The sequence below is a fragment of the Anarhichas minor genome, unplaced genomic scaffold (genome assembly GCF_050575085.1).
Source record: "Anarhichas minor isolate MPS153535 unplaced genomic scaffold, ASM5057508v1 ptg000011l, whole genome shotgun sequence".
Taxonomy (NCBI): Eukaryota; Metazoa; Chordata; class Actinopteri; order Perciformes; family Anarhichadidae; genus Anarhichas; species Anarhichas minor.
The window spans coordinates 10,205,199-10,232,736 of NW_027466457.1; the positions used below are offsets into that span (position 1 = coordinate 10,205,199).

The 27,538-nt window shown below is 40.4% G+C and overlaps 2 protein-coding genes across 4 annotated transcripts; one reads left to right on the top strand and one right to left on the bottom strand.

Annotated features, from left to right (window-relative positions):
• Positions 1-1,979: 1,979 nt before the first annotated feature.
• On the bottom strand, positions 1,980-21,591 carry tasor2 (transcription activation suppressor family member 2). 3 transcript variants are annotated; one of them, XM_076089343.1, is made up of 23 exons: positions 21,171-21,591; positions 20,721-20,869; positions 20,324-20,419; positions 20,164-20,236; positions 18,439-18,530; positions 18,214-18,351; positions 17,921-18,054; positions 17,814-17,830; positions 17,447-17,546; positions 17,233-17,327; positions 16,992-17,098; positions 16,550-16,622; positions 16,349-16,420; positions 15,497-16,237; positions 14,102-15,421; positions 12,944-13,697; positions 12,292-12,745; positions 6,062-10,513; positions 4,252-4,374; positions 3,452-3,605; positions 3,253-3,358; positions 2,847-3,028; positions 1,980-2,659 (listed from the first exon to the last, which is right to left on the bottom strand). In XM_076089343.1, exons 1-23 carry the CDS (start codon positions 21,202-21,204, stop codon positions 2,562-2,564), a joined length of 9,564 nt encoding a protein of 3,187 aa, XP_075945458.1. In that variant the 5' UTR covers positions 21,205-21,591; the 3' UTR covers positions 1,980-2,561. The 3 variants fall into 3 exon arrangements, with proteins under 3 accessions (XP_075945458.1, XP_075945459.1, XP_075945457.1); XM_076089344.1 differs by having other exon boundaries at positions 12,944-13,259; positions 14,102-16,237; XM_076089342.1 differs by having other exon boundaries at positions 14,102-16,237.
• On the top strand, positions 19,825-27,317 carry asb13b (ankyrin repeat and SOCS box containing 13b). The gene is made up of 6 exons (XM_076089348.1): positions 19,825-24,013; positions 24,484-24,683; positions 24,762-24,912; positions 25,686-25,820; positions 25,976-26,167; positions 26,249-27,317. Exons 1-6 carry the CDS (start codon positions 23,968-23,970, stop codon positions 26,407-26,409), a joined length of 885 nt encoding a protein of 294 aa, XP_075945463.1. The 5' UTR covers positions 19,825-23,967; the 3' UTR covers positions 26,410-27,317.
• Positions 27,318-27,538: the final 221 nt, after the last annotated feature.

Consider the following 27,538-nt stretch of genomic DNA (forward strand, 5'->3'; position numbering starts at 1 on the left):
TTACCGGAGATTTGCTCGGGAATCGTTTTAAACCGTGTTTTTAACGTACAGCACACACCGATGACTAGTTCTGGTTTCCGCTTCACATCCGCTGTGTCACTCCACTAAAGTGAAGAAAATGCCGTCAACGGTTCCTGGTTCAGACTGACTAACTTTATTTATGTAGCGGCAATTAAGTTTAAACTATTTAGTCATGGAAGTTGTGTAATTTTGTTACTCTTAATTAAAACATACGATCTATTTTTTGATAAAATCTTTGAATAAAAACGGCGAGAGAGTGGGTCCAATTTCATTTCCTGTTGAGTTTTAGAACATCAAGTAGGAAAGGACTTGGTAAACTATTGAGCTTCTTGTATTTGTAATGGTTTTATTTAGCGTATCATGACGATTGCAGACGACTTCACTGTTTGATTGGTAGTTAACCTGCCTACTGCATGGTTCCTTGTAGAAGTTGAGCAGAGGAACATTCAGTATGTGTGTAAAATATATCTGAACGATTTGGGGAAATATGACGGATACCAAAAGAAGGACCTCTTTCTCATTTGTTTTAAATAACATCCCAAATCGTACTATTTTGGGTCAATTTTTAACTGTTTTATTTGGTTAGGATAAATACTGATCATCCGTTTGATCCACTTTAGTGTTCATTTTGACCACTTTGCATCCACTGCATATTTGTTTTAATGGTGCCTGTTATGGTGTGTATTGTTATTATTGTGGTTGTTACATTTAATTCTTAATTATAATGAGATCAGTCATGTGTGTGTGAGTGAGTGTGCATCTCTGTGTCTGTCCACATTTAATTTAGCACACTGCTTCACCAAACTGCCCAATATTTTTGGGTGGTCATTTATGGCTTCATGCTCAAGGACCTCTCGTGGTTTGAAGTGACTCATACTTCCTCAAAACAGCTTTTATTGCATGTTTGATACTGCTGACTCCTCCCTAATTACTCTTCAGATAGCTGTGCACTGTTCACACATAAGGAACCCTTGCCAGCGTCTCTCACATCTCCAAAAACAGTTTGCAGCAAATTTCAAGTGTTATTTGGATAAACTGACTACAAATTGGGAATTCAAGCGACTACCTTCTCTTATGAAAATATATTAAAACATAATAAAGTGACGTATTAATAGCTCTTAAACTGGCTGAAAATCTAAAGGCACCCAGATGCAATGCATTGTGGGGCAGTTGTGTATGCGAGTATACATCCGGGCATTTCTCATGTACACAAAACCCACATACTATGCAGTGTGAACGCAAAACATACTCAATTTTACATCATATTTGGTAAAAATAGTATGTTAGAATGCGCTTTTGAGCACAACCACAGGAGGAGGAAACAGTTTGCTCACTTTGTTTTTGGATATGTTAGGACGGTATGCGCCTGCATAGAGCCGGTGCAGAACCACTGCATAGATTACAATGACATCGTATCTGTTGTTCACGACGTGCGAGTGAAAAACACATGTGATACACTTGCAGTCTACTCTTAAGACAGTTGAGGGTGATTCTATCAAACATTACAGCAATGGTGGTTGCAGACGCACCCTGCGGAGGTCTGCACTCAACTGACTGCACCTTTCTAGTTTTATCAGTTGTACTTTATCCTTCTCATGCCATCTGCTGATCCAATTTTATGGAATCAGTTATAGCATTATGACCTTTAGGGTTTCGCAACCTTCTGTATGACGTGCTGCTGCTGTCTTGACCAGAACACTCCTGTCGAAGAGATTTGTATTCTAAGTGAGGCCCTCTTCTGGTTAAAGTTCTTACTTATGATTCTCCATTGCGTGTTTATGAGTGTATTCATTTACCTACACACAAATCCTAAAGACAGTAAATTTGCCATTTTGAAGCGCAGGCCACTTCATCCTTCCATTCTTAACATTGTCACCTGCCTTTTTTTCCAGTTAGGATGGTCTGTGTGTAGTCAGGTGATTTGTTGTGTGTGGGTGATTATTTTTAAAGCAAAACAATTAAAGAAACATCTTTATTCTCAGTCAAATTGCTCTGTAGGGAGTCATCAAATATAAACATAGCAAATATCTTAGTAATAATGTTAAACTGTTGTACTCCTTATCAACACTGTAGTTGAGGATAACTGTCAGCAACCTGTACAGTGTGCAGTATTATACTTAAATATATACATTATACACCATCTGAAAACAGCCTAATTTAGCTTTATTGTCAAACTGTACTTAAAACAAACACTAATGATTGTGCTGCAAATGCAAGACGCCAAGATTGTAAAGAACACAAAATATAAACTGTTAAAAAAACGATTTATAATAAAAATATATTACAAAGTGAATACAGTATATACACAGTACAACTACCTGTATATTGGCATTTTTGTCACTCTAACCATTAACTGACTGATAACTTAGTGGACAAATGAAACAAAAGAACATGTCAAATCTTAAATCAATAATTATTGCTCCATACAATGTAGTATGTTTGAAATCACCATGAAATGATAGGTTGCAGGTTTCTCCTCACATCCAGCAGGTTTTTTTATTGTTCTTGCACAGTTTGTGTGTTATCTGACTTTCTCCAGGTCAGGCTGTAAATGTTTCGCTTGGAGAACTCGTGAGGAAAGATTGGAGGGTCATCGTCAAAATTCCGTTCTTTCCAAATGCGCTGTCTGTTGTTGTATCTGTAAGAATACGAAAAACATGTCAATACTTATGTTCACTGTATTTAAGAGGGTCAATGCACATTAATTGACAAGCACATGAGTCCGTCATGTAAATGGGCCAGACACCTTCAAAATAAAACCACAATATCATGAGGCTCAATGAGTGTAACGGTACGGTTAATGTATTTGTGCATTAGTGTCTCACCGGTAATAAAAATAGGGTAACGGGCCGATATATTCTGGACCTGCAAACGGACCAAACATGTGAGATAGTCGGGCAGGTCCCTTGACATGAGGTCACACTCGTGATAAGGCAAGACCTCCAATATTCCAGCTTCTTGGCAAAAGTTTAGGAAGAGCTTCTTGTCTTTTGCCTCTTTACTTAACCTGGATGTGAGAAGAGACACAATGTTCAGACAGGCAACATTTTTATAAGGACAATCTGTGAAAGAGATATGAATTCAAACATAGAAGAAAATATATGAAAAAACACTGTCGTCGATGCTAAGAGGCCAGTCATTAAAAAAAGACCTACAACACCTGTAACCTCTTATATAGGGAAGTGAGAAACAAGAGTTTTTTGTGGTTACTTTTCCAAAGTTAACCCCTACCTCGCGTTTTCTTTCAGCCGGCGGCTGTCTCTGTAGTGCATCATCCATTTCCACCTCCCCGTTCTGCTACGCTCTTGCAAGATTTCTGACATTGTTTTCATGTTGCCTTAATATTCATAGAAAATTGATATCATGAGTTTATCATGGCTGCTTGAATGACAAAATCTAAAAGTTGGTATTCAGTAAAAAGTGCACATACAAAGGCTGAGGGGCTCCAGCGCTGCGCTGTCGAACATTATGAAGCCGCCCCTCGTGAAGAGCTCCTGATGGGTGAGGTTCACAACATCATCTGGTTCATCAATTCCAGCAAACTGCACACCTGGTGACATCTTCAACTTGACCAAATGTGGGACCTGAGATAGCAGAAAGCAGTCAATTGGTAACTTTTATTTAAAAAAATTACTATTTCATCATGTTTGCTCAAAGTATCACTGTATCCTGATAGAAGTAGTACATGAGACAGATTATCTGGCTCCTCTGCCGCCCACTAGTGCTCAACATGGCGTTTGCAGGATTCCACCGCGCCAGAAGAAAAAAGCGCAGCGTTGATCAATATGAATTAAGGTTATTTTACCGTATTGCCTATTTTTTGCCTCAAATGTTTTCAGAAAGATATTTTAGCGTACTCTTTAGCACTAAAATGAGAAAGTTTGCTCCGGCCGGTGGGGGGACTTGGGTTTGGCTCGACTTTTAATATGATGGCCGGGTCATAAACTTTCTCCTTCTACAGTTAACGGTACAATAAAATGTTTCTGAAAACATTGGAGTCCAGAAAGGGGCGATGCAGTAACAGAATCATGATTCATATTTGATCAGCGCTGCCTGGTTTGACTTTTTAAATCAGAATCAGCAGCTAACTGTGCCATGACCGCTGCGTTAGAGGCTCCTCGGCTCCGATTGGTTGTTTTCCTTTCAATTGCCATTAGGAGCACTAGGAGGACGCAAAGGTGCCAGACATTTTGTTCCCGTCATGTTCTTTTTCACCAGCTGATCAATTACCTCACAAATGTGCTCTGCAATGTCTTCATTCCTGAGGATGATGAGCAGAGATGAAGAACTATCCTCATCAAGGAAGAACTGGGATGGCTGTACAGCAATGTGGCCCTCTGCCTCCAACTGTGCCTTTTTGAAAATCAAGAAAGAAATTTCCAAATTGTTAAAAGCCATTTTCCATCAGCAAGTCTTACACTGCTTTAACATTAAAATGAATCTCGTTTTGCTTTAAAATATGTTTTGATTGCAAATATGTAAACGACAATAAAATAAATGAATAAAAACCTATTCGAATATGAATATTCGGTTGTGAAAAGAAAAGCAGCACTAACGTGGCTGTCTACCTCGTGCACTGAATGCACCACATGATAGGAGTCACACAAAATCGTAACACTGTGTCCTAACGGAAACCTTTCGGCACGTAAACAAACCACATACCTATCAGCTGTCAGACTGGAGATGTAACCACTTAAAAGATGGGTGAGTTGGACATGCCATGTTCCTACGTTTTATTTTTTTTTAAACAAACCCCATTTTGTATTGTGATAATTACTGGAAATACAATATACCCAACGAGAAGTACGAAACTGGCAATCTTAGGTTCTTGTAGTGAAAATGAGGAGGTATAGTAAAGATATCTCCTCATTTTAACAGCTATTAACTAGGACCCAGCCATTCCTATTCCATTGCTGGTTTTCAAAGCAAGCAATGGGAATAAATAAAAACAGGGAATCTGACAAAGGTTCAGCTAAAACAGCACGCTGCACACTATATCACTCGCAGCCAGTTAGGACATAATCCCATGGACATAATGCACAAAAATAGATGTTCAAACTAATCCAACCCATGTGTTTTTTAAGAAAGAATAGCCAGACATCATTTTTGATTTGTATAATAACCCCTTTAAAACCCTCATTGGAATAGTATTTAATGATACTCCACCCAAAATGTATCTTTCTGTTATGGAACACCCCCGCAGGCTTGAAAGAGAGCAGTGACATGTTCATAGATGCTCCGTAATGAAGTTCAGAGGCTGTGATCAGTTTGGATTCAAAGCAGTTAGGACAGATTTCAGGCAGATTTGTATCAGACCTAAGTATGGCTGAAGGCACTTTTTTGACAAATTTATTGTCAGTAGTTCTTTATTTATTAAAAAGGAAGAAATAAGTTTTGGGGTAAATATCAGAAATGCTTCTTTTCATCTCAGTGGGGCGTGTTGGTGTCTGTGTTTGATCAACAGCCACTGGTAGGCTGAGCCCTGGGAGGGGAACGTGAGAAAAAGTGAACTGAAAGTTCAGGCGTGGTAGGCATCCAAAAGTGTAAATGTTAACCTTATTTAATGTTTTTTTAATAGGTCTTTATCTTCACTAAATGTGTGACAGTACTTTTGTAAGTGTAGCATTGGGCTGGCCACAGAGTAAGCTAGGACACAAGAAAGTATAGTTCTGGGATAGTGTGTGAGGACTAATACAGACGCAGTATATTAAGCCACATTTTGAGGAACTGTGGGAAACATACTGATCATACAGATGCACAGCAGAGAAATCGCTTCTTCGTCAGAGGTAGACTTAAAAGTTTGAATGGATGTTTCCACTGTGCAAACTTCCATCCAAGCTGACACAACCTCTGATCTCCATTGAGGAGCAAACAAACGTGTGCTGGCACCTTCTATACAGAAGTCAAACATTGTCAACAATTACATTTTAGGTGGCATATCACTTTAGCTAGTTCAGAAATGCAAGTTGTACATGGTATATCCTTGAAGAAACAGTCAATAGAAATACTGCATTGGAAGTGTGTTGAAAAGTCGGCTTACCTTGGTTTCCTCAAAGAAGGCATCTTCTGACGTCACCAATATGTAGAATCTGTACTTTGTTTTACAGGATTTCTTCACAACTGAATTCAGATTACTGCGAAAACTTTTATCTAGCTCTCTCTTCATTTGATCACAGAAGTCAAAATGGTTCCCTGGTTCAGTCTTTGGGTAACCTCTATCCATTCTGAAGTGCTTAGGTCTAGATGGGACCTTTTTGACAGCACAAACATCTTTCATCCTTGCCTTGTACAGCCTGGCACACTCTGAAGTCACACCAGAAACTCCAGCATGTTCCATTGGGTTCCCTGCTCTTTGAGAAATGTTTTGAAGACGCAAAGTCTTGTCCTCCTCTGTGGAATCTGCCAGGTCTTTCCTCTCAGACATGTCTACCTTGATTTTCTGTCCAACAAGTAATGGTGCGTCCAAATGTGTGGTCAAGTGATCCACTGAATCGTCCTGCTCCTCCAAACTGCAAAAGTGCACAGTCAAAGGACTGGTGCAAGGCAAATTCAGTTTGTCATGTGTGTCCTGCTGGCTGATGGGTCCCCTCTTAGTCATTTTCATAAGATGTTTCATTTTTTCTGAGAAGATAAGGCACTCCTGCTCCATTGACGCCTCGGTAAGGTCATCTTGTATGCACCTCTGAGAAACCTGCTCCAGAAAAGAAGAAGATCTCTTCCGGGGGTTGTTATGGACCGTACAAGTGAGTGAGCTTTGAGGTCCCAGGGAAAGATCGTTGAAATCTGCATGTGAAGTTGATGCATCAGAGCAGTCTTTCTGAGTCATCTGAATGCTCTTTTTAGTTGTTTGCTCAATTTTAACTGAAACTTGGTTTCCACCATCGAGCTTAGGGGAACTTTTTGCAGATTCGAAAGACTGCACAGGGAGGGATGAGGGCATCTTGTTGAGTTTTGAAATGTCTTGTGACTTACTGTCACTAACATTTGATAACCAACTGCTCTTTGCAGAAACCTCACTGGCCACTTGCTTGTCAACATTTACTCCTTCAGAAGTTCTCTTGAGACTTTCTGTGTTTTTCACCGAGAGCATGGTAGCAGGTATGGTGTATGTAACTTTGAGGTTTTTAAACTGTTTATCTTTGGAGAAATGTGACATTACAGCGTTTTCAATTTGTCTGTTTTTAGAGATGTAATCCCCTTGACTTTCATCACTCTTAGATGGTTTCACTGCCATGATAGGACGCTGACTGTATGAACGTGGTTCATGACTTAAATTAGTTTGTGATGTTGTTGTATGTACATCCTGGTCAACATTTGGGTTAATAGCTTCCAAACTGTCAATAGTGGGAACGGATCTGTAGGTTTGACAATAATCTTGCACTGGGGAGGTTTCCTGTATGCTATCTGTTCTTTCAAAATAGTGTTGATGAACTGATGAGTCAGTTTTCTGTAGCTGCAACTTAACACCAAGTACTTCCTCTAATTTAATTTTGAAAGGTGATATAAGAAAGTGACCTGTTGATTCTGTGTTCGGTTCTTGTGTGGTAGAGGCTGGCACCACAGCTGGTGCTGTGTTGCTCATTTTCTTGTCCTTAGAGTCAATTGAGGTATGGCTTGACGCAAAGCAAGTGGTGATGTTCTTGCTTCTGGGGTTAGTGGTTTGATCAAGAGTGCGTTTCATATCAGCTTTTTCAATCTGGCTGAATTTGTCACCGAGGCTTGATTTGGAGAGGAACTTGTCGATACTTCGTAGAACTCTTAGAGTTCTTAGTTCAACATCAGGATGAGGATCACGGTGAGGGTTGGCATCACAGTTAACTGTAGACCTGTGAGGCATCTCATCTTCAATGGATGTTGAGCCTCTGCCAAGACGTTTCTGAGTCGTGTTTTTGGAGGTTTCACTACCACTAAAGGCAGAAACACTAGTACTTCTAGGGCCAGAGGAAGTTATGTACTCATATGGTTTCTCATCCATAGTAGGGGTGGAGCATCGGTCGTCAGACTCACCTCCCAGATGGTTTGTATCACTTGCATCAATAAGTGATATTTTGCCAGCAGACAGTTCTGCCTTCTGAGTGTCCATTTGAGATGCACTGCATACTTCTGTGGGTAAGACCGTTTCAGGGTAGGTAGTTTCACTGATGAATGGTATTTCTTCCTGGCCTTGAACAACTTCTTCAACCTTGCCTTGTGAGTGTGAATCATGTGGTCGTAGTTTACCCTCCCCAGAGATGTCTATTCCAATAAATGGAATTACAACCTCACTATGGATCTTTTCCAATGCCTCATTTGTTTTGTTGTTCCATTTGAGATCTGTTTCTTTAGTCAGTTCCACTTCAGTTTCGCACTGAGGGGAATGAGTCTGATGATGAAATAGTTCTTTTTCAGTTGTGTTATCAACTTTTTGCTCTCCCTTAATTGCTTTGGTATCCCAATCTTCATGATCATCACTACTCTGATGGAAGTTTACCATTACTTTGTTTTGGCTTCCTGTTTCAACACTGTCATTTGTCTGGGGAATAGGCCCATCTTTGCACTTGTCGTCAGACATGGGTAATGCTAGCTTCTGATAATGTACCATATCTGTCAAACAAATATAATTTTCTGAACTTTTCTCAACAGCAGGTTCATCAGAAAAAGGATCCATTTCTGATGGAGCATGAGTACACTTTTCTGAAATGGCAGGTTCATCTGTCAACACACTGCCATTTGCACACAGCTTTCTCAACTGCAAATCATGGCAGGGATCTTCTTTGTTGTCAGCTTGAGATGGTTGCTCATCCAATGGTGGTTCTGGATTACTCTCTGTGACGCAATCTGTCTTTACAGAGTTTGGGCTATCACATATAGGTACTGGGTGATCACTTAATTCACTGTCAGTGTCCACAGGTGAAATCCAACCGTCTTTCTCATCAAGTCCGTCTTCTTTTCCAATGTGATCTTCATCGTCCAACTCTTTACCTTCGTGCACTGAACAATCCACATCTTCATTCACATTTTCAGCCTTGCTAGGTGAAACTGCTTTCGGCTCCTCTGGAGGCAACTGCTTCTCATTTTCCAAACCATTTCCATTGCACACTATACCCAATTCTTCGTTTGTTGGATCCTCATTTGTATGACTCCCTTTTGGAGAAGGTTCTACATTGCCTTCTTGGTATGGCTTTTCTTTCACTTTCCAGTTTTCCCCATCTTTGGTTTCAGTTTCATCATGCTCAACTGTATGAAGCACATCACATACTTCTCTGTTGGAGTCTACCTCTTCGTTTGTCAAAGATTTGGATGAATCCCTTCCATGTTTTTGGACTAATGAAACTGCTTTCAGCTCCTCTGGAGGTAGCTGCTTCTCATTTTCCAAACCATTTCCATTGCACACTATACCCAATTCTTCGTTTGTTGGATCCTCATTTGTACGACTCCCTTTTGGAGAAGGTTCTATATTGCCTTCTTGGTATGGCTTTTCTTTCACTTTCCAGTTTTCCCCATCTTTGGTTTCAGTTTCATCATGCTCAACTGTATGCAGCACATCACATACTTCTCTGTTGGAGTCTACCTCTTCGTTTGTCAAAGATTTGGATGAATCCCTTCCATGTTTTTGGACTAATGAAACTGCTTTCAGCTCCTCTGGAGGTAGCTGCTTCTCATTTTCCAAACCATTTCCATTGCACACTATACCCAATTCTTCGTTTGTTGGATCCTCATTTGTATGACTCCCTTTTGGAGAAGGTTCTACATTGCCTTCTTGGTATGGCTTTTCTTTCACTTTCCAGTCTTCCCCATCTTTGGTTTCAGTTTCATCATGCTCAACTGTATGAAGCACATCACATACTTCTCTGTTGGAGTCTACCTCTTCGTTTGTCAAAGATTTGGATGAATCCCTTCCATGTTTTTGGACTAATGAAACTGCTTTCAGCTCTTCTGGAGGTAGCTGCTTCTCATTTTTCAAACCATTTGCATTGCACACTATACTCAATTCTTCTTTTGTTGGATCCTCATTAGTATGACTCCCCTTTGGAGAAGGTTCTACATTGCCTTCTTGGTATGGCTTTTCTTTCACTTCCCAGTTTTTCCCATCTTTGTATTCAGTTTCATCATGCTCAACTGTATGAAGCACATCACCTGCTTCTCTGTTGGAGTCTACCTCTTCGTCTGTCACAGATTTGGATGAATCCATTCCATGTTTTTGGACTGAACTCATCTCTGTAGCTTCTGAATTTTCTATTCCATCCTTTATATCCGTCTTCTTATTGTTGCATCCATGTAACACGGGGCTAATTCCTGAAGCCGTTTGATTATTTTCTGGCTGAACGGATACCCTTTCCATTTCTTCTCGTACAGAAATGGTTGTTCCATCACCTTTACAATATGGTACATTGGTGTGCTCCAGACTCCCAGCATTTTGCAACGGGGTACAAGTCCTCTTATTTTCATCGGCACTTCTGACATCATTCATCTCATTAATGATCTCTCTGGAGTGTACCATCTTTTTGGAATGCTGGAAGCATAAAAATAAAAACAGAATAAGAATTATATCAAGTACAAATATCTTTTGTTCACTAAAAAACCATGACTGGTGTTTCTCTCAGGGATTTTTTTAAGATTTCAACAATGAATACTGTAAATCACAATTAGAAAGTTAACCACAAATGCATTGTATTAATTTAGATATTAGAGGTATACTTCACCATTAAAATGATCATTTGATATACAAATGGCAAATTTATGGTGAAGAAGTCCTTTAAGAAGATAGTTGCTGCCTGACATGCGGGTGCATCAGTCATAAACAAAGTACCATTTTGGCATTAAATTTCCCAGATTTTCTGTCCTCTTATCCATTTTATGCCCACCAATCGCACAGAGCCATAATACAATAAATAGGATGTTTGAAGGCATCCCCTGTCAGTTGGTTAAATCCCTATAGCAATCATACACTACATCAGCAGCATGGTATGCACAGTCCATATGGTAAATGTGTGCATCACCAGAGGGCGGCACGAGACGGACATGTTAAGACACTGCTACTGCAAACCATTGGGTGCTTTAGAAGGTGGGATGGACATCCATTAGACTGCCCATTAGGGAGGGTTAAAGGAAGATGTGATTGGCCATCTCTGAAGCTCACCCTTAGGTCAACTGCAGATAATCTATTTCTGCTCTACCAGGAGTATGCATTGATGATTGAGGGGTTTGCATGGGAGCTGTGTTATCATGGACAATAGTTCTTGGTAGGCTCTCCCATTGCCAATTGATCAATGTCTATAGGCCATAAAAGGAGTGGTATGAACCCCCTTCTGAGAAGTCCAAAACAGGACATAGCCACGTTATCCGGAATATGGAAAATGGGGCTGCTTCTTGAAGCCAAGCCTGGGAGGGAAGTTTTTACAGGATTGCCTTTCAGCTGGGCCTGGCCCAATGCAACTTTGCCAGCCTGAGCCCAAAAAAAAGGCAGGGCCTTTTCTGTTCAGGGGTCACCAACCACAAGGAAAGGAATGGTCTAGAACACTGTTAGTTTGGGCAACAGGCAAAGGTGAAGGCCTTGTCTAGTTGATCACTAACCACTGAAATCAGCAATCAGTATGTAGAATTTCACCTTTAATGGACTATACGCAGTTGGGCACATTTCTCAGCTCCTGGATAGAAGCTGAACTCTCCTTGTCTGGAGTTGTCCAGGGTGCTGGCCTTGTGGATGTGAGGATACTCAACATCCTGGTTGTATGCTGATGTGTTGGAGTATCCCCCCCAGAGAATAAAAGGATAGCCCCCTTTTTGTTTGTTCTTATGTGCCAAATAGCATTTCATAGTGTTTATATCAGATGGTGGAACAGTAGAACCTGTTAGATTGACAGAATAAACCTAAAAGGAGTAGTGAATTGAACTCTGGAAGTCTTTCAGGGACTCAAGATTTTTCAGCATCCCAAGGGACATGATGTCTGAGAGAGCCCTGTTCAAAGTCTCCATTGCAGAGACACCTGTTAAGAGCTATGGACAAAATGTCTGAGCGGATTTGCAGAGGGAGCTTGTGACTGCCATTCAGATGCCATAGCACTCTGACAGAAAAACAGTGGATTTTCCAATCCATCTGACCCCAATATCTTCAATAGTTCTCTATTGGTAGTCCCTTAATTATGTAAATTATTGTATGTTTATTACTGCATGGCAAGCAAACTAATCTGATCATTTATTGATCTATATCGTAAATACCATCTCAAAACCATGACAAAAACAAATGCATAATAGTTTGTCTTTAATGTAACATTAACATTAGAACCCAACCTGTTTTGCGATTGCCTCCTGTGGTCCCACGGATGACTCGAGTGTGTTTAATGTTTCACTTGCTTCTTTCCGATCAATGGACACAGAAGTCTCCTTTTTGTTGACTTGTGGATCTGGACTGACAATCTCGGAATTGGAGTTTCTCAGTGACAAGTCCAAAATCCCTGATCCTTGGTCCAACATAGAGTCATCTTTTTTGCTGAAGTCCAAAGCTTTTGAAATCAAAGTGTCTGTAATACTAGGGAAAGGAGCAAATGAATTGGCCTTGAGCTCAGACTGAGCTGGAGCAGAAACCATTCCACTTGACACCTCCAAAGAATCACTCTCTTCTGAACATGGGTATGAGTCAACATGAAAGAACCTGTCTGTTGACCGGCTGTAGAACAGACCTATCCACATGTGGACGATGAGCCGCACTTCTTCATTGGTGTCTTGCAGTGAGAAATCCCATGGGCTATCGAAGATGTGAAATGCACAAAAATTAGCTCTTTCAGTTGAATCACATCTGAACTAAAAGTCCACTTTACCACATATTTACCATTTTTGTCAACTAGATACAAACGTACAACACTTAAATTATGTGAAGTCTAAAGATACATTTTTTACTATTACGTTATATTTCTTGTATAAATAAGGAATACAATGTACATACCCATGTAAGGCTCGGACGATGGTTCTATCCTTTGAGTCATTTGTAAACTTGCTGTCTAGATTAAAGTCATAGTCTTCTTTCCATTGCTTTGTGACTTGGATAGATCCATCCTTGTTAACAAAGGTGCGGGACTGTCTGAACTTTCTTCTTCGCACCATGTGTTTTTTCAGGTATTCTGGAGTCCTGTGGTTTTGTTCACTACTGTCCTCCTGGCCAACAGAGGTGTGTAGTGTTTTAATTCCATTGCCATACATTGTCTGGTGATGGCGCAGCAGTCTGGTAGAACCACTTAAAGGGGATACCGGGAAAGGTGTACCTGGCAAACCCAACAGTAGAGAGGAAGACGGGGGCAATGAGTAAGCATGTTCTTTAGATACCAAACCAACCCATTCACTGCCTTCCACAAGAGGGTTTGGTGAAGTAGACTCAAGAGGCTGCATGGATCTAGCAGCAGGCTGTCTAAGCAGAGAATGAAGAACTGACTCTTGCTCAGGACTGGTAAGATCTTTCGAAAGGTCACAGTTCTTCAAACTTGTCTCAGTTTTTCTCTCAAGTGCTGGGTCAGGTTGTGGTGGAACCTGGTCATTACTGGCACTGAGTGCCAAGTCAGCAAGTAAGCTCAAAGCATCTGTAGATGAGCAAGCACTGTTAATTTTTTCCTTAACAGTCTTCCTGACAGAATTATCCCTAGTATACTCTTTGAATTTGAGTTTTTCACTGGCATAACAAGCTGGGGTTTGAAAATGCAACCACCCTGTGAAGACAAAACAGAGAGAAAAGAGTAACAGAATGAAAAAGTAGCACATTGAAAGCATTTGAAATATACTAATGTATTACTATTAGAAAACCTGTCACCAACGTGTAAACTATGTCATTGTTTCAAACAAAGGGATTGGTTTAAAAATCCAACAACACCACATTTGGGCGCAGATGCATACGATAGACAAAATGCAGCAAAAGCAAGATAAGAGCAAAATCAATTGAAGAACTAGCAAAGACTTTGCAAAGACTTGGCAAAGCGCAGCGATAGCATGCTCAGGACAGATGCAGAGGTGACAGATCCAAGAAAGGTGTCAGTTAGTTTTGATGTCATGCTCAATACTGAGATGTTATAAATCATGCAAAAGAATCATGCAGAATTGAATAAATATGACTTACATTTCTTTTTAACATATTCTGTAGAGATGCCTTGATGCTTTTTGAGCGTTTTAATCCTTCCCCTTCGCGCAAAGATTGGTGAAGGCCTGTGTAGGATTTGAGGTTGTTTGTCTAAAATGGTTTGCTCTGGTTGAGTATCCCGACCATCAGTTTTCTGTATCTTATCTGCCGTCTCTCTAGGGGTCAGACCTAATGCATATGCAAAAATAGGGTCAACTGACAGCATCTTTGAAACTTCCTTGACACACACGTTGGTGTCCTGGACACTTGTAATTGCATAATTACTCTTCAGGTTCCCAGAGTGAGAGTCAACTTTGCCCTTCTTCAAACAGGGATCCGGGCATTGGGCAGTATCTGCCGTTGTTTCCTTTGACACAAGGAGATCAATTTTTCTCTTTCCTCGTAGAAGAACTGATTTTAATTTACTCAACAGAAATTCACCCTTTTTGGCAATCTTTCCTGGGGAGAGGGTATCAGTGTGTTTTCCTTCAACTGCTTCTGAGGGAGGAGTTGCTGTTCCATCAGTCTTTGAAAAAAGCTCACTACTCTCTGAATTCAAAGTCAATGAACCACAGCCATCATCTGACGGTCCTAAAATACTGTGTTCAGGATTAACATCACTGACATGTTGAAGATGGTTCCTTCCATCCTTGGATGTTGTGGCCTCTGTTTCGCCCACTGCTGTCTCCGGAGTAGGACTGGACTCTTGCACCATTTTGTCCGAGTCATGAGCATTCACAGAGGTATCCACCAACATTTTTTCAGGACACTGTTCATCTTTTGTAGATTGAAATTTCTCCTTTAAAGACTTAATCTGATCAGCAAAATCTACAGAGCCATGAGGAACCAAGATTCTTCCACATTCGCTGATGACCGGCTTTAAGTCCCAGCGCTCCGTTTTCTTTCTCAGAGGACTAGCTTCAAAGTCCATAAAAATGGTGCTTTCCAAGCTCTGCTGTTCAGGGTCTGTTTTTTTCTCCTCTGGTACTGCTAATCCAACAGAAGCGGAGCTCACCTTTCCAGTTTTTGATGATAGGTGTCTAAATTTGCACTTTCGCATTTGTACTTTCCTCCGATCACTATTTGAAGGATGACCTGATGGTTTCTTTGCCTTGTATTTCTTCCGACTCAAGTTGTCATCCTCCACTGGTATTTTTAAACTGCGAGTTTTAATGCAAGCTTTAGATACCTTTTTCCGACTTTTGTAATGTCCCCTGCGTAGTTTCCTCTGTTTTGTTTTTGTGAGATTTGTGACCTCAGGGCAGTCCAAAACCTTTGTGGTTGCAACACTCTCATCATGCAGACAGTTCACTCCTTTGGCTGTTGAAAAACCAGAAAGCTGAAAGTCATTATGCTTTGTGGCAGACACAGTACTGATCATACTTAAACCCTCACCAGTGACAGTTTGCTCTGCCGAAGTGATGCTGACAATCAGCTCTGCAGGAAGGTCATCTGATGTCAAAGGAGTCAGGAGATTTTTTGCCCCCGTGTCATCAGCTTTGATCAGCACACTCAGATTAGATTTGCTCGGGTCTTTGGTGGCCTCTCCAGCTTGCACATCATCTGGTACAACATTTTGAGGCACAGTTTTTAAATCAACTTCTGATCCCACATTTGTTATACAAGTGTCCGCAGGTGTTTCACTGTTTACAGGAGATGTCTGGCCTGTCAACTGGTCTTCTGACTCTATATCAACAGGTTTGACTGGTGGCCCTTCAGGAGATGATAGACAGATGTAGACATCATCATCAAGGTCTTCCATTCTCTCCTCTTGTCCAGCGGCCAGGATTTCTGAAGCCTTGGACAGTGGCAGTTGAAAAGACTCTGGTTTGCTCAAGTATGACCTGAAGCTCTGCCATGCCTTGTTGGTCCACTCCGGAGATGAGTAGAGGTGCTTGTGGGCATCTGGTACATCATACTGATCAGGAAAGATGCTGACTTCCCTCGTAGGACTTGATGCCAACCCAGGATTTATCAGTGATGCGTAAGTCTGCATATGCTGCGCCAAGACTTCACAGAGCTCTTCACTTGGGTCAATAGGTGTTTTCTCAACTTCACCCTCTGCATAACTCAGCACCGGTAGAACATGCAGGATTTCAGATGAGATGGCAAGCTTTTTCCCCCGAAATTTAGTGTCTGTGAAAAAAAAAAATCAAGAAAGTGTAACTGTTAAATCTTTGCTTTGTATTCATAAAATATCAACATATCAAATGAAAACATCCATTGTTAAACATATGCTGTAATCACCTCTCTGTATGACTTGTGAGTTTGGAAACACAAACATGCCTTGCAGGACATCAGTCACACTGGACCCAGTATCTGAAGAAAACAAAGATACTGTATGTGGCTGATATGAACTTGAATCATAGTTGTTAAAAATGATAGAAATCAACAAGTTTTGTTGTGAGATTGACAGCATAGTGCTCTGTCATCCTTTTCATAGCTTACCATCATATGTGAGGAAATGGGTGGAGTGCAACAGGATAAGAAAACCACCATCATTCAGCTGAATGGTGAGAGCCTGTGCGTGAATGAGCATGTTTGTCAGGTACAGTTTTTGGATGTTGGATAGCAAGTAAAATTGTACAAACACATAATGCAGCACAATCGACAGAGAAAATGGTGAACAATTTTAAAAATCAATTCATAGTTTGTCATTCTTTGATAAAAACACCAATCATTTGCTCGTAACAATTGTAAAAATGTTAGGGTTTGTCTTGTTTTCTGCATTTCATATCAGTTTAAATTGAATACTTTAAGTTGCTCACTGTCGCATTAAAACACCACTTTGGGCTAACTGTGATGCATATTTGTGACTATTATTATTATTTTTTTACAATTTACGGAATAAGGCCTGCAATCTCTGGCAGGATTATAAACAGAAACTCACAAGATCTTTCTCCTTGATCTCCTGCAGAAGTAGAGAGAGTGAGCGAGTTTCTTCCACCTCAGAAGAAACCAACTCACACAGACTGCAGTACAAGCCATCCAGAAAGACTAAAAAACATAAGAAAAAGCCAAATTCATTAATGAAATGTTCAATAAATCAAAGAATTGCGTTGAGACATTCCTTGAAGATGTAACTCCAGTGTAATATGGCTGATTTTTTCAATTATTTTCTAACAGCACACCTTCACCAGAAAAGCAGGTTTCAAAGGCAGCCCTTGGCAGCAGCTGTCGCAGATTGAACATGGAAATGGCTCGGTCTATTTTAACCACTGGTGGCCTTAAATGGAAAAACAAAACAAAGCACAGACAGGTTAGGTTAAGTTATATAATCTAAATTATAGAAGACATTAAAGAATAAAAAATGTGTGCATTTTCTATGAGCACATCTTAACTTACAGCACTGCAGGGATCAAGGCCCCTGCTGTAGATCGCAACCCAACATCATAGACCTGTGGGCCTATTTGAAGCTGGCCCCTCCACGGAAAGTATTGACGAACTAGGGGCAAAGAAAACATGAAATGAAACAATTATTTAAAATAAGAAAATAGATTTATAACATTCCTTTGTCAGTCAATGGATATTGGTACAAGAATATTGTATTAGAATATTGCTATGTATTCGTTTCAATGACATTTTTTAGACAGTAGCTGTATATGAGCCGTTTATTGTGCCAAACTACTTTAGGGCAGTGCTATTGTATCTCTTTTTGACGGCAATAAGTATGGAGAAACACTAGGTTTGCCATTAATTACATGTTACTTACCGAGTTTTTTCTCCTCACTGAAAAGAGAAATCAGGAAACAATTAATCAACGTGACTTAACTATTTTCAATTTGTATGAAATGCAATTTGAGTTGCTGAAGTGAGTACCTTTTCTCCTGTGGTGCTTCAAGTGTTGCTTTGGTATCCGTATATGAAAATGACACAATGGCAATAGGACAGGCAGCGCTGGGCGATTGAATTGTCACATTGCTTCCATCATCTAGCAACTCATACATGTAATACTGCGAGGACAAAACAAGACATATTTCGCTTATCACCATGCATTTAGGTACTCAACAATATTGTGCTCACAAAGATGTGTCAACACACAGACAGAGAGGAAAGACACAAAGTATTATCACTGCATGTTTTTCCATCACCCGCTACATGCCTCTACTTACCTGAGTTCTCTCAAAGGCAAGGAAAGAGCTGGTTTTGGGAGATACCGAGGGCAGCTGTTCGGACACATGGCAGTCAAACCCCACAGTGGGCGCAGTGAAGTTCTGGGTGTAGTTCTCTAAAACTTGTTTAACTCTACCCTGTTGGTAACAACAAAAGGACAATGATGTTCATAAATTGTTTTCCATGAGTGAAAACAATGTTGCACAATTTAATTTTTTCAATACCTTTGACAGCCTGATGATGGCAATGTATCCAGACTTCCCATGATACCAGCGATTAAGATCCAGACAGTCAGAGTACATTGATATGTAAACACCTGAGTAAACACAGAAGACTTTCACTTAAAAATGAATACAGGAATGGTCACGAAAGAGATTTTTTTCAGGACACTATATATATATTAAAAAAAAAAAAAAAAATAGAATAATTAACTCATAACTTCAGAGTGCTTTTCCAAACAACTGACACTCAGAGCAGCAAGGCCACACCCGGAAAGACAAATGTGTCACGGCTGTCAAGGACACACCACACCTTTACCATCGATCTGAACCCACTGCAGCTAGAGGTGAACTCAAAACAATGTCACATTAAGCTCTTTGTACAGTTTTTAATAAGACATAATACATACATTTCTTTACGCTCACCAACAACAGATTTTAAGACAAAAAAGAAAGTCAACGAGGAGTGAAAACTTTACTCGCACTGTTAATTCTTAGTTTCCACACGGCAAATCAAACTTTATTGATTCCAAAAGGAGAAAGTGTAATCTCCCAGCAGCAGACCGTACCTCTAATGGTCACCAGATGATAGGATTTTGGTGAAGATTTTATTATAATACATTCACAGTGAGCAAAGATAAGAAACTTGACAACAGGTCGCATTCAGATAAATTCTCTCAGGTTGCAAGTCTGAATGTCGGCGGCTGAACAAAGAGTCAAACATAAAACCTGGTTAGACAGGTTTGGTGTGTCTGTTATACTCCCCCACTAGCAGTGTGCTGCTGACGAAGTGAAGAAAGTTACGACATAATAGGAAAAAATAAAAAATGACTGTGTAACCTTTCAAAATGTCTCTTTCGGCCATTAGGCAATGCAGTCGTAACGTCAAAAATAAATACGTCTGTTATGTGAAGGTATTTGAGGAAGTCTGTCACAGGAACATAAACAGAGTACAGGCAAGAACAGACATGGATGTGAAGCACAACCTAAGTTAACCCAGTGCAACGCTGCTACATTCAACAACATGTGACACAATGGAGCTCTTGGTCTCGTGCGCAGTTTCACACCAACATTTACAGAAAAACAAGGACTTTGGCCATTGATTTACACCTCAGAACTTCCACACTTATCACAGTGTTTTGAGGGATAATAGACAAAATATTTGAGAGGAAACATTTAAAATGTGAAGTTATAAAGCAAAGCATCATAGGAATTCATATCACAGTTAAAGGAAACAGCTATTGGGAAACAAAACAAACGCTGTATTCATCGTCTTTCTGTTTCAACACAATTCATATCCTGTGGGCCAACATTTAGTTTCTGTTTCACGGCAGAAAGTCTTCCACTTTCATTTGTATACATTCATGTAGCTTTTTAAACTTGCTTTCACTTTCAAAGGCAGGAGTGAACCAGACTCTCAACATGGACCTCTCTTTAGCTCGATCTACATTGCAGATACTTTGGACCGGCTGCATGCACGAACAAAGGTAATAACTTTAAATAAAACGGTTTATTGTAATTCTTTTAATTTGAATCAAGTGACTAGTAAGTAAATGCATGCTATATTTTACAACAGTTGTTTCTAAGTGTTTACTTGGATGTTTTCTGCGTAGTAATATGACCTGTAGGTTGGTGGTGGAGCTCTCTGTACTAACATGTCGCTGTGACCTCACTACTGGTTGACACTACTGCCCTGTGAGAGGAGGAAAAACATAAATCAACATTATTTACCTTTCGAGGGATCTCCCAGAGTTGTACATGTGCTGTTTCCAGTGAGCACACCAGTTTCACTGAGTGCATTTGCCTTCAAACAGATACAAATATATCGATGTGAGCATAATCACTGGGATTTGTATGAGCATGAATTTTCTCAGTTGTGCCAGCGTTTTACCTGGTTGATATCCTCAAACAGCAAAAAGCCGTAAGATTCCTTCAGCTCCTCCTCTGAATAACCTACGTTTCGTCTCTTTTCACGGAACGCATTGTACTGGTGTAAAAAGAAGGAAGAAGAAATGAGTTTGAAAGCTGGATAACGTCATTTACAGGACATGTTTGAGGTTCCTCTTGTGGCATTTAAGAGCAGTTCCTAGTTCCACTATTTCTTTCAATGTTTCTTTAACATAAAGGATTTGATATACAAATGAAGAGATACATGAATCAAATGGGAATATTTACACACAAAAAAAGTATATCTATGACATCAAACCCTGTGCCACTAATAAATAAACATATTTAAGGTTAGCCATTATACGTGGCTTAATGTTTAATGACTAAAGATGTGCACTGACCTTTTCTTCCAGTGCTGTGTTTTTTACCAGCACAGCGGACTTATACCTGAAAGACCGTCTCGACTCCTCGTACAAATACGCACTTTTAAGTGGGGCCAAAATACTGCTTTGAAAGACGTCAGACCGTTCTGAGACAGGTACTAAAACACCTAGAAGTACACAAAAGGACAAGTACAATCGTTAGCATGACATGCAAGCGACACGAGCGAAAGTACAGCAAATTGTTCTTCAAGGGAAAAGTTTCACAGGGCTGGGACTTTTTGTACTGTGAGACACGACACCTTGTCCACGCGTCCTTTTCTTTTAGGCTAATCACACGAGAACAGGAGGTGGATATCTCACAAATACTTGGAAATACATATACGATCCACATTTATTGTTGAAAGTTACGTTACACGAGGAGAGGAAGAAAAAAAAAAAAAAAGAGCAGACAAAAAAGAAGCTCGTCACCTTTACTCGAGGCACCACCATTCCCACTTTCCATTGCTGAATACTTATGACATCTGTCGTTCTCGTTTTGCCCTTCGATGAAAACAGTTGTTCTTAAACATTACAATATAAATATGAAGTCCCATGTAGTCCTGTAAACGAGAGAACCGTTCAAAGTAACTTGAGCTTTCGCCGCAGTTTCAACTGACATATTAATGCGACAACCAGGAAGTTACAGAAAATATGCACCCGTCCGAACACGTAGGAGGAAAAACGTCCAGTTAAATCCGCTCATTTTGGGCACTACATCCTTTTCAGTTAAGACAGATCCTCGGTCTTCTCACAGGGCTGATCAGCGCGTGTATAGTCCGCTTCGAAATAGAAACAGAAACCTATCGAGGAGAAACCTCCATCTTGAAAGTCTACACCAAACTGGTCGTGTTGGTGAAGCTAGTCTGCGCCTGCGGTTCTTTTCTCCTCTGTGTGTGTGTGTGTTGTCCTCTATTCAGTGAATAATTAATGTTTGCTAGCTATGAAACGAACCGACATTGACAAAAATCGCGTTTCTACCCGTTACGTTAACAGCCTGGCAGGGTAAGGTTATAATTTGGATTGTATAATAAATACATATGTATATGCACATTGGTTTTTAGGTGTAACTCTAGAGCTTGAGGAGGTAGTTGGGATCAGTGCTAACTGTTAAAACACTCACATTGAGGCAGTACCAAACTTTTACTTTAATTTCTGTCGATATAATAATGTAAGTATTTGTGAAAAGAAACCATTAGCCGACAGAGTTTGGATTAAAGACCATTCTGCTTCTGTTGGTCGTTAACAAGTGCACACTAACTTGGCTTGAGGTTAAAGTTCGGTGACCTGATGTCCCAAATAAAACACCAAAATGTCCCAGTTTTCACCACGATTAAAATTATAATAATGCTATACTTGTTTTAGCGCTTACATAGATGTTTATCATGTTCTGCTATATACAATAGTACAAGTGTGGATGAAGAATGTGCAGTTTACTTATGGGTCCCTGTTTGGAAATATGGTCACCCTAATTGAATGGCCTTTAAAATGCCATTAAACAATGTTTTTAATGTTGGCCATAAATCAGTGTGTAATATGAAATTGTTTACTATCGCCAAACCAAGTGAAAACCAGGTAGCCCCCATATTATGAATCTCTTTGCAGCTTTACGTAACTTATACATGGTTTTAGTCCCTTTAGTCCACTGTGGTGTATGGTTGAGTCTCGTGGCTCTCATCGTCAAAACCATAACCTGAGTGGACGTCGTCTATGTGACATCTCCTATAGGGGTCTGAGGAGCCTTGTGAAGCTAGGTGGCTCCTGTCATCAGAGTAGACACTCAAAGCGGACACGCCCTTATTGATCTAACTTTAAGCTTTAATATAATTTACATAGGTGAGTTAAACAAAAGTTTCAGTTGCATTGGATGAGGATAATAGCTTTGGAGAGCCAAACTGTTTTTTGTACCAAGCTGTAAATAGGTTTATTTCTGCTTCTATGGAGATCGATTTGCTTTCAGAGCCAGCTTCAAGTGGACATTTAAGGAACTGCACCGGAGATTGCATGGACGTGCAATACATGTTTGCCTTTTTATTTTTGCAATGCAATAAAAAAATGTACAACGACAATGTACAAATGAACTGCTTTTGTGTTGCCTCTGAATGTTTTCTCATTTCTCCCATTTTCCATTCCCCTGAACCCATAGGAACATTTAGTGTGTTGGTACAGTCCACTAAAGGTATTACAACATCTGTTCACTCGAGTCTGTTGTTCATATTTTGAAAAAAACTAAAAGGATCTCACAAGCCGCCACTGTTTCAGCAGTTGCAAACACTACTTGGCCAAAGGACGGGCGCTATGATGATGGTCAAAACAAAACCAACAGAGCAAACTGGTTTTTCTTTGACCCAGACTGATGCCACATCCAGACCAGAAGTGATAATTTGAACCAAATGTTGACAGCATTATTATATTGCTGGGCAGGGAGCTAGAATAGATATTACTATAAACATAATAACAGCCTCATATTGATGCTTGCAACAGAGATTACATCGAGGAGAACCAGGAGAACTTTAACATGCTTGCCCAGCCAAAAAATACATAAAACCTATATTTTAAACATTTGTTACAAGAGGTAACCTCTCTCACAATCAAGTGCTGTAATTGATGAGAGATGTTAATACTCTTTTAATATATTCAGTGATGGCAAGTTAATGTACCACTTGCACAGAATTATGGGTCTAAAATTCAGAGTTGTCAGACCACACGAACACAGCATGTACCTGCCCAAGCATGATGGTTTAACAAGGGGGACTCAGTAGTTTCTGGGCCATCTGTGGCTACACCCAAACATATTTAGCTGCACTGCGCAAGTTAAACGCTTTATCTTAATTGGTTAACTCATAAGTAGGACATTATGTTCAGTTTCATGCGGTTCTGATGTCCATGAACCAGGAGGTAAACTAGTAAATAAATACATTTTCCCATTTTTTTTCCTGCATTGTTAAATAGGAATAAACATTTGTTTTTTATTTTTGGTATTTATATTTTTTTATATTTATGGCATTCAATTGTTTTACTTGATTGATTTCCCAAAAGTCAGTCGCCTACATCTCCCAGAGTTCATAGCTTTTGTTTGTTTTGTACTGGACGTCAACGGCTCTCACTGAGCACCCCGCGTGTTTTACGGTAATGCAGCCCTTCCAGTCTTTACTCTTTTGCCTCAAAATGAACAGCATGTTTGACTGAAGTCTTCGTGGTCGACGGAAAAGAAAAACGGTAACATGAAATGATGGAGATCACTCGGACCAGACCGTCCTTGTTTGGAGAAATCGGTAAGTAGCTTAGCCAAGCGAATGACCGGATGTGGCTGGTAACCATGGCTGGTAGCTACAAGAGTTTCCATTAGTTTTGATGTCATGGTGGCTAGCTGTCACACGTTTAGCTAGGCCATTGTGAGCTAGCATGCTCTCTTAAAGTGCCTGTGAAAGCATGACGGTAAGCTCGTTGCGATTGAACAGATCAATGGAGCCAGTAACACACACCTTACAATGTAATACGATCCAATACACTAGTGCTGTAGCTCGTGATGGTTTGGATCATGCTCTACATTAGTGACTTTATTATTTTTCTGTCATGTTTTTGAGGAAACTAATTGTGGATCTTTTTCTCTACTTTGTGCTTGAGGCTAAATATAAATAAAGTTATATTTCAGCTGTATTTAAATGGTTGGAATGACTAAATAAACTTGAATCATAATTCAACATGCAGACACTCGGTATTGTTTGGCTTCACATATTTGCAGCTCATGGTCTTGGATTCTGGACTGACCGGTCAGCGGTGCATGTGGCCGCTGCACAGGGCCAGGCCCTCCAGCTGCAACAGCTGATCCTGGGCGGTGCAGCGGTTAACATTGTGGCAATCGACTCCATCACCCCGCTGCATGAGGCGTGCATACAGGGACAGACCCAATGCGTCAGACTGCTGCTGGACGCTGGTGCACAGGTGAGATGGTGTCATAGATGGCTTCCCCCATCAGTGCACGAGGGACTCTTGTTTATTGACTGTATCTGTGTCTTCCAGGTGGACGCTCGTAACATCGATGGAAGCACGCCGCTGTGTGATGCCTGTGCAGCGGGTAGCCTTGAATGTGTCAAGCTGCTGTTGGAGTACGGAGCAACAGTTAATCCTCCACTGTTTACCTTCTCACCACTTCATGAGGCTTGCATGGGAGGTGTGTCTTGTTGCATACAACATCGCACAGGAATGTATGTATGTTGAGTCCTGTATCTGTGCATTATCAAGAGGTCTTTGTTTCAGTTGTCCTGCATTGCCAAACCTGTTTCTAAACAGTGCTTGTGTTGTGTCAATGCAGGTGAAAGGTGGGGGAACTAGTTATGTTTCTAGCAGGCTGTACCTTCACGAAGGGAGTCAGTGTTTTTCCTGAATAGAGCCGGGAACACATCTGGCTCAAGGCTAAGTTCATACATGTTGTAACAAGTTTAAAACTTTTTAAAAGTCTCCTGTAATAGGACATTTCTCCAAGAGGCAGGGACGTGGAACACAAAACAGGAAGAGAGTGCAGAAATGGGGAAAACAAATACAGTACCAGAGCTCTTGCTTATTAATTAAAAGCCTTTTTAGAGCTAGCAATGAATCAGAAACTAATTACACAATTACCAGTAAGCCTATGGGACAAAAGTGGACTGGTTATGCTTGCCTAGGAATTGGAACACACTGGAATGATTGCAGCATTGCTTTGAACATGGAAGTGACGAGTAAGAAGAAAGCTTTAAAGTGAAACTCAAAATCTATTCATGCTGAACAACAGCTTCAGTACTCTGTGAAGGAAACTACAATATGCAGCCACCTTTTAAAGCCCACAGGAATTGGGTGTTTGATACTTAAGACCGAATTTCTGGTTGGAGTACCATATCTACATTAACTTCTCTTAGAGCCTTTAATTTAGTTCTAAACCGACTTTATTTATTCCGTCTCTCCCAATAGGAAATTCCGATTGTGTTCAGTTCCTGATTGATCAAGGAGCTTTCATGGAGGCCCACGACTGCCACTATGGGACGCCGCTTCACGTATCCTGTGCAAGGAAACATTATGACTGCGCCAAAGTTCTCCTCAATGCAGGTGAGGTCAAGTTTGTCTTCTGGGTCAAAATAAATATTTTTGGGTCCAATGATTATTGATTATAATGCATTTGCAATTAGCGTAAAAACACAAATGCTACAAACAAGAAGTATTTCTCCTTCTTCATACAATTTTCTCTTACTTTTCCCCAAAAGGGGCAAATGTGAATGCTGCCAAGTTACATGAGACGGCCCTTCATCATGCAGCCAAATCCAAGAGCGCTGACTTGATTGATCTACTTGTGGAGTTTGGGGGGAACGTGTACGCCAGAGATAACCTGAACAAAAAACCCATCCACTACACCAGTCTGGGCTCTACCCCTTATCTCTGCCTTGAGTTATATGAGAGTAAGTGTGTTTATTTTAAGCCAGCATGCTGTCACTGTCAATATATAGATCATCTCATCTCTGTTGTTTCCTCTTCCGTAGATAACCCTCTCAGTCTACAGCAGATCAGCAGAGTGGCTGTGAGAGGAGCTCTCGGCAGCAGAGCACGGGAAGTCGTTTCCCAACTGAACTTGCCCAATCGCATCATACGTTTTTTGTCCTACATGCCACCTCAAGTTATTGAAATTGAATCACCTGTGTGAAACTTAAGGCGCAGCTCTTTAGAAGGTTAATTCGAGACCAGTTATGTCTGCTGACATCTCCTCTCCGGAAAGTCATATGACAGGATGTTGAAGTGAAGAGCAGAAGAGCAGCACAGATCAAATGTCATAACACTTCAAGACTAGAGAGATTTCTTAACTTGAATAATCAGACTGCTTGCCCAGGCACATTTGACAGTGTTGAAACATGTACCATGATCTCATCATGATGTTCTGGCTAACCTGGCGGTAAACAACTGTAAGCTTACACATCCACTGGAGTTATGTTTAAGGCCACCAAATTAATGTTAAGTCCGGCATTTACTTTCATTTAAACCCTTTGCTGCAAAAACACCCGTCTTCTCCTGGAAGTAGATGAGTCTCACCCATACAGTCTGCATGAAGGACAAACACCCGTAACAACTAGTGTAAACCCACACAGGTGATATGAATCAATTTGTCCTCTTCTCAGGACTGTGAGCATGTACATACTCTCTTATTATCTTTATCTTTTAATCTCCGTATTACTACGTGGAGTCTGATAACGTGACCTCGCATAACTTCCAGCATAGCTCAGCCCACCTTAACAATGCATTCCCAGAATGTTTGGCCACAGAACAATTTCACATTACTTTGAATCAGTGATAATATCAAAAGTGTTGCTTCATGGAGCTTAAAATAAACATGAACCTGGCTTGCTCGTCATGGCCAAGTAAGTGGGACTTCATCATAGATCTTGTGATACTTAATTGAAACCAGAGGGAACATGAAGTAGTTTGCTAGGATTATGTCACTGTATATATTATGTAACTGTACTTTGAATGTAAATTTGTAAATAATACAGATGGTTCTACCTCTATTCAATTTGTGTAAATAAAAAGACCACTACGGGGCTATTTTAAAAAGAACAACACTATGGTTATTAGGTCATTCAGTCCAGACTTTTCAAACTTTTTTTTTGCCTTCGGCAGCTCACATTACCGCATTTTTTGAAAGGGAGGAGTGAGTCGAGGGGTATTCAGTTGGTTGCATTCGTTCACAAGTGTGTCGGAGAACTACAGTGGCCGTCAGGTAATGCAAAAACGTGATGAAATGATCTCTCTAGAGCCAGAGGTTGGCTTGTCCATTCTGG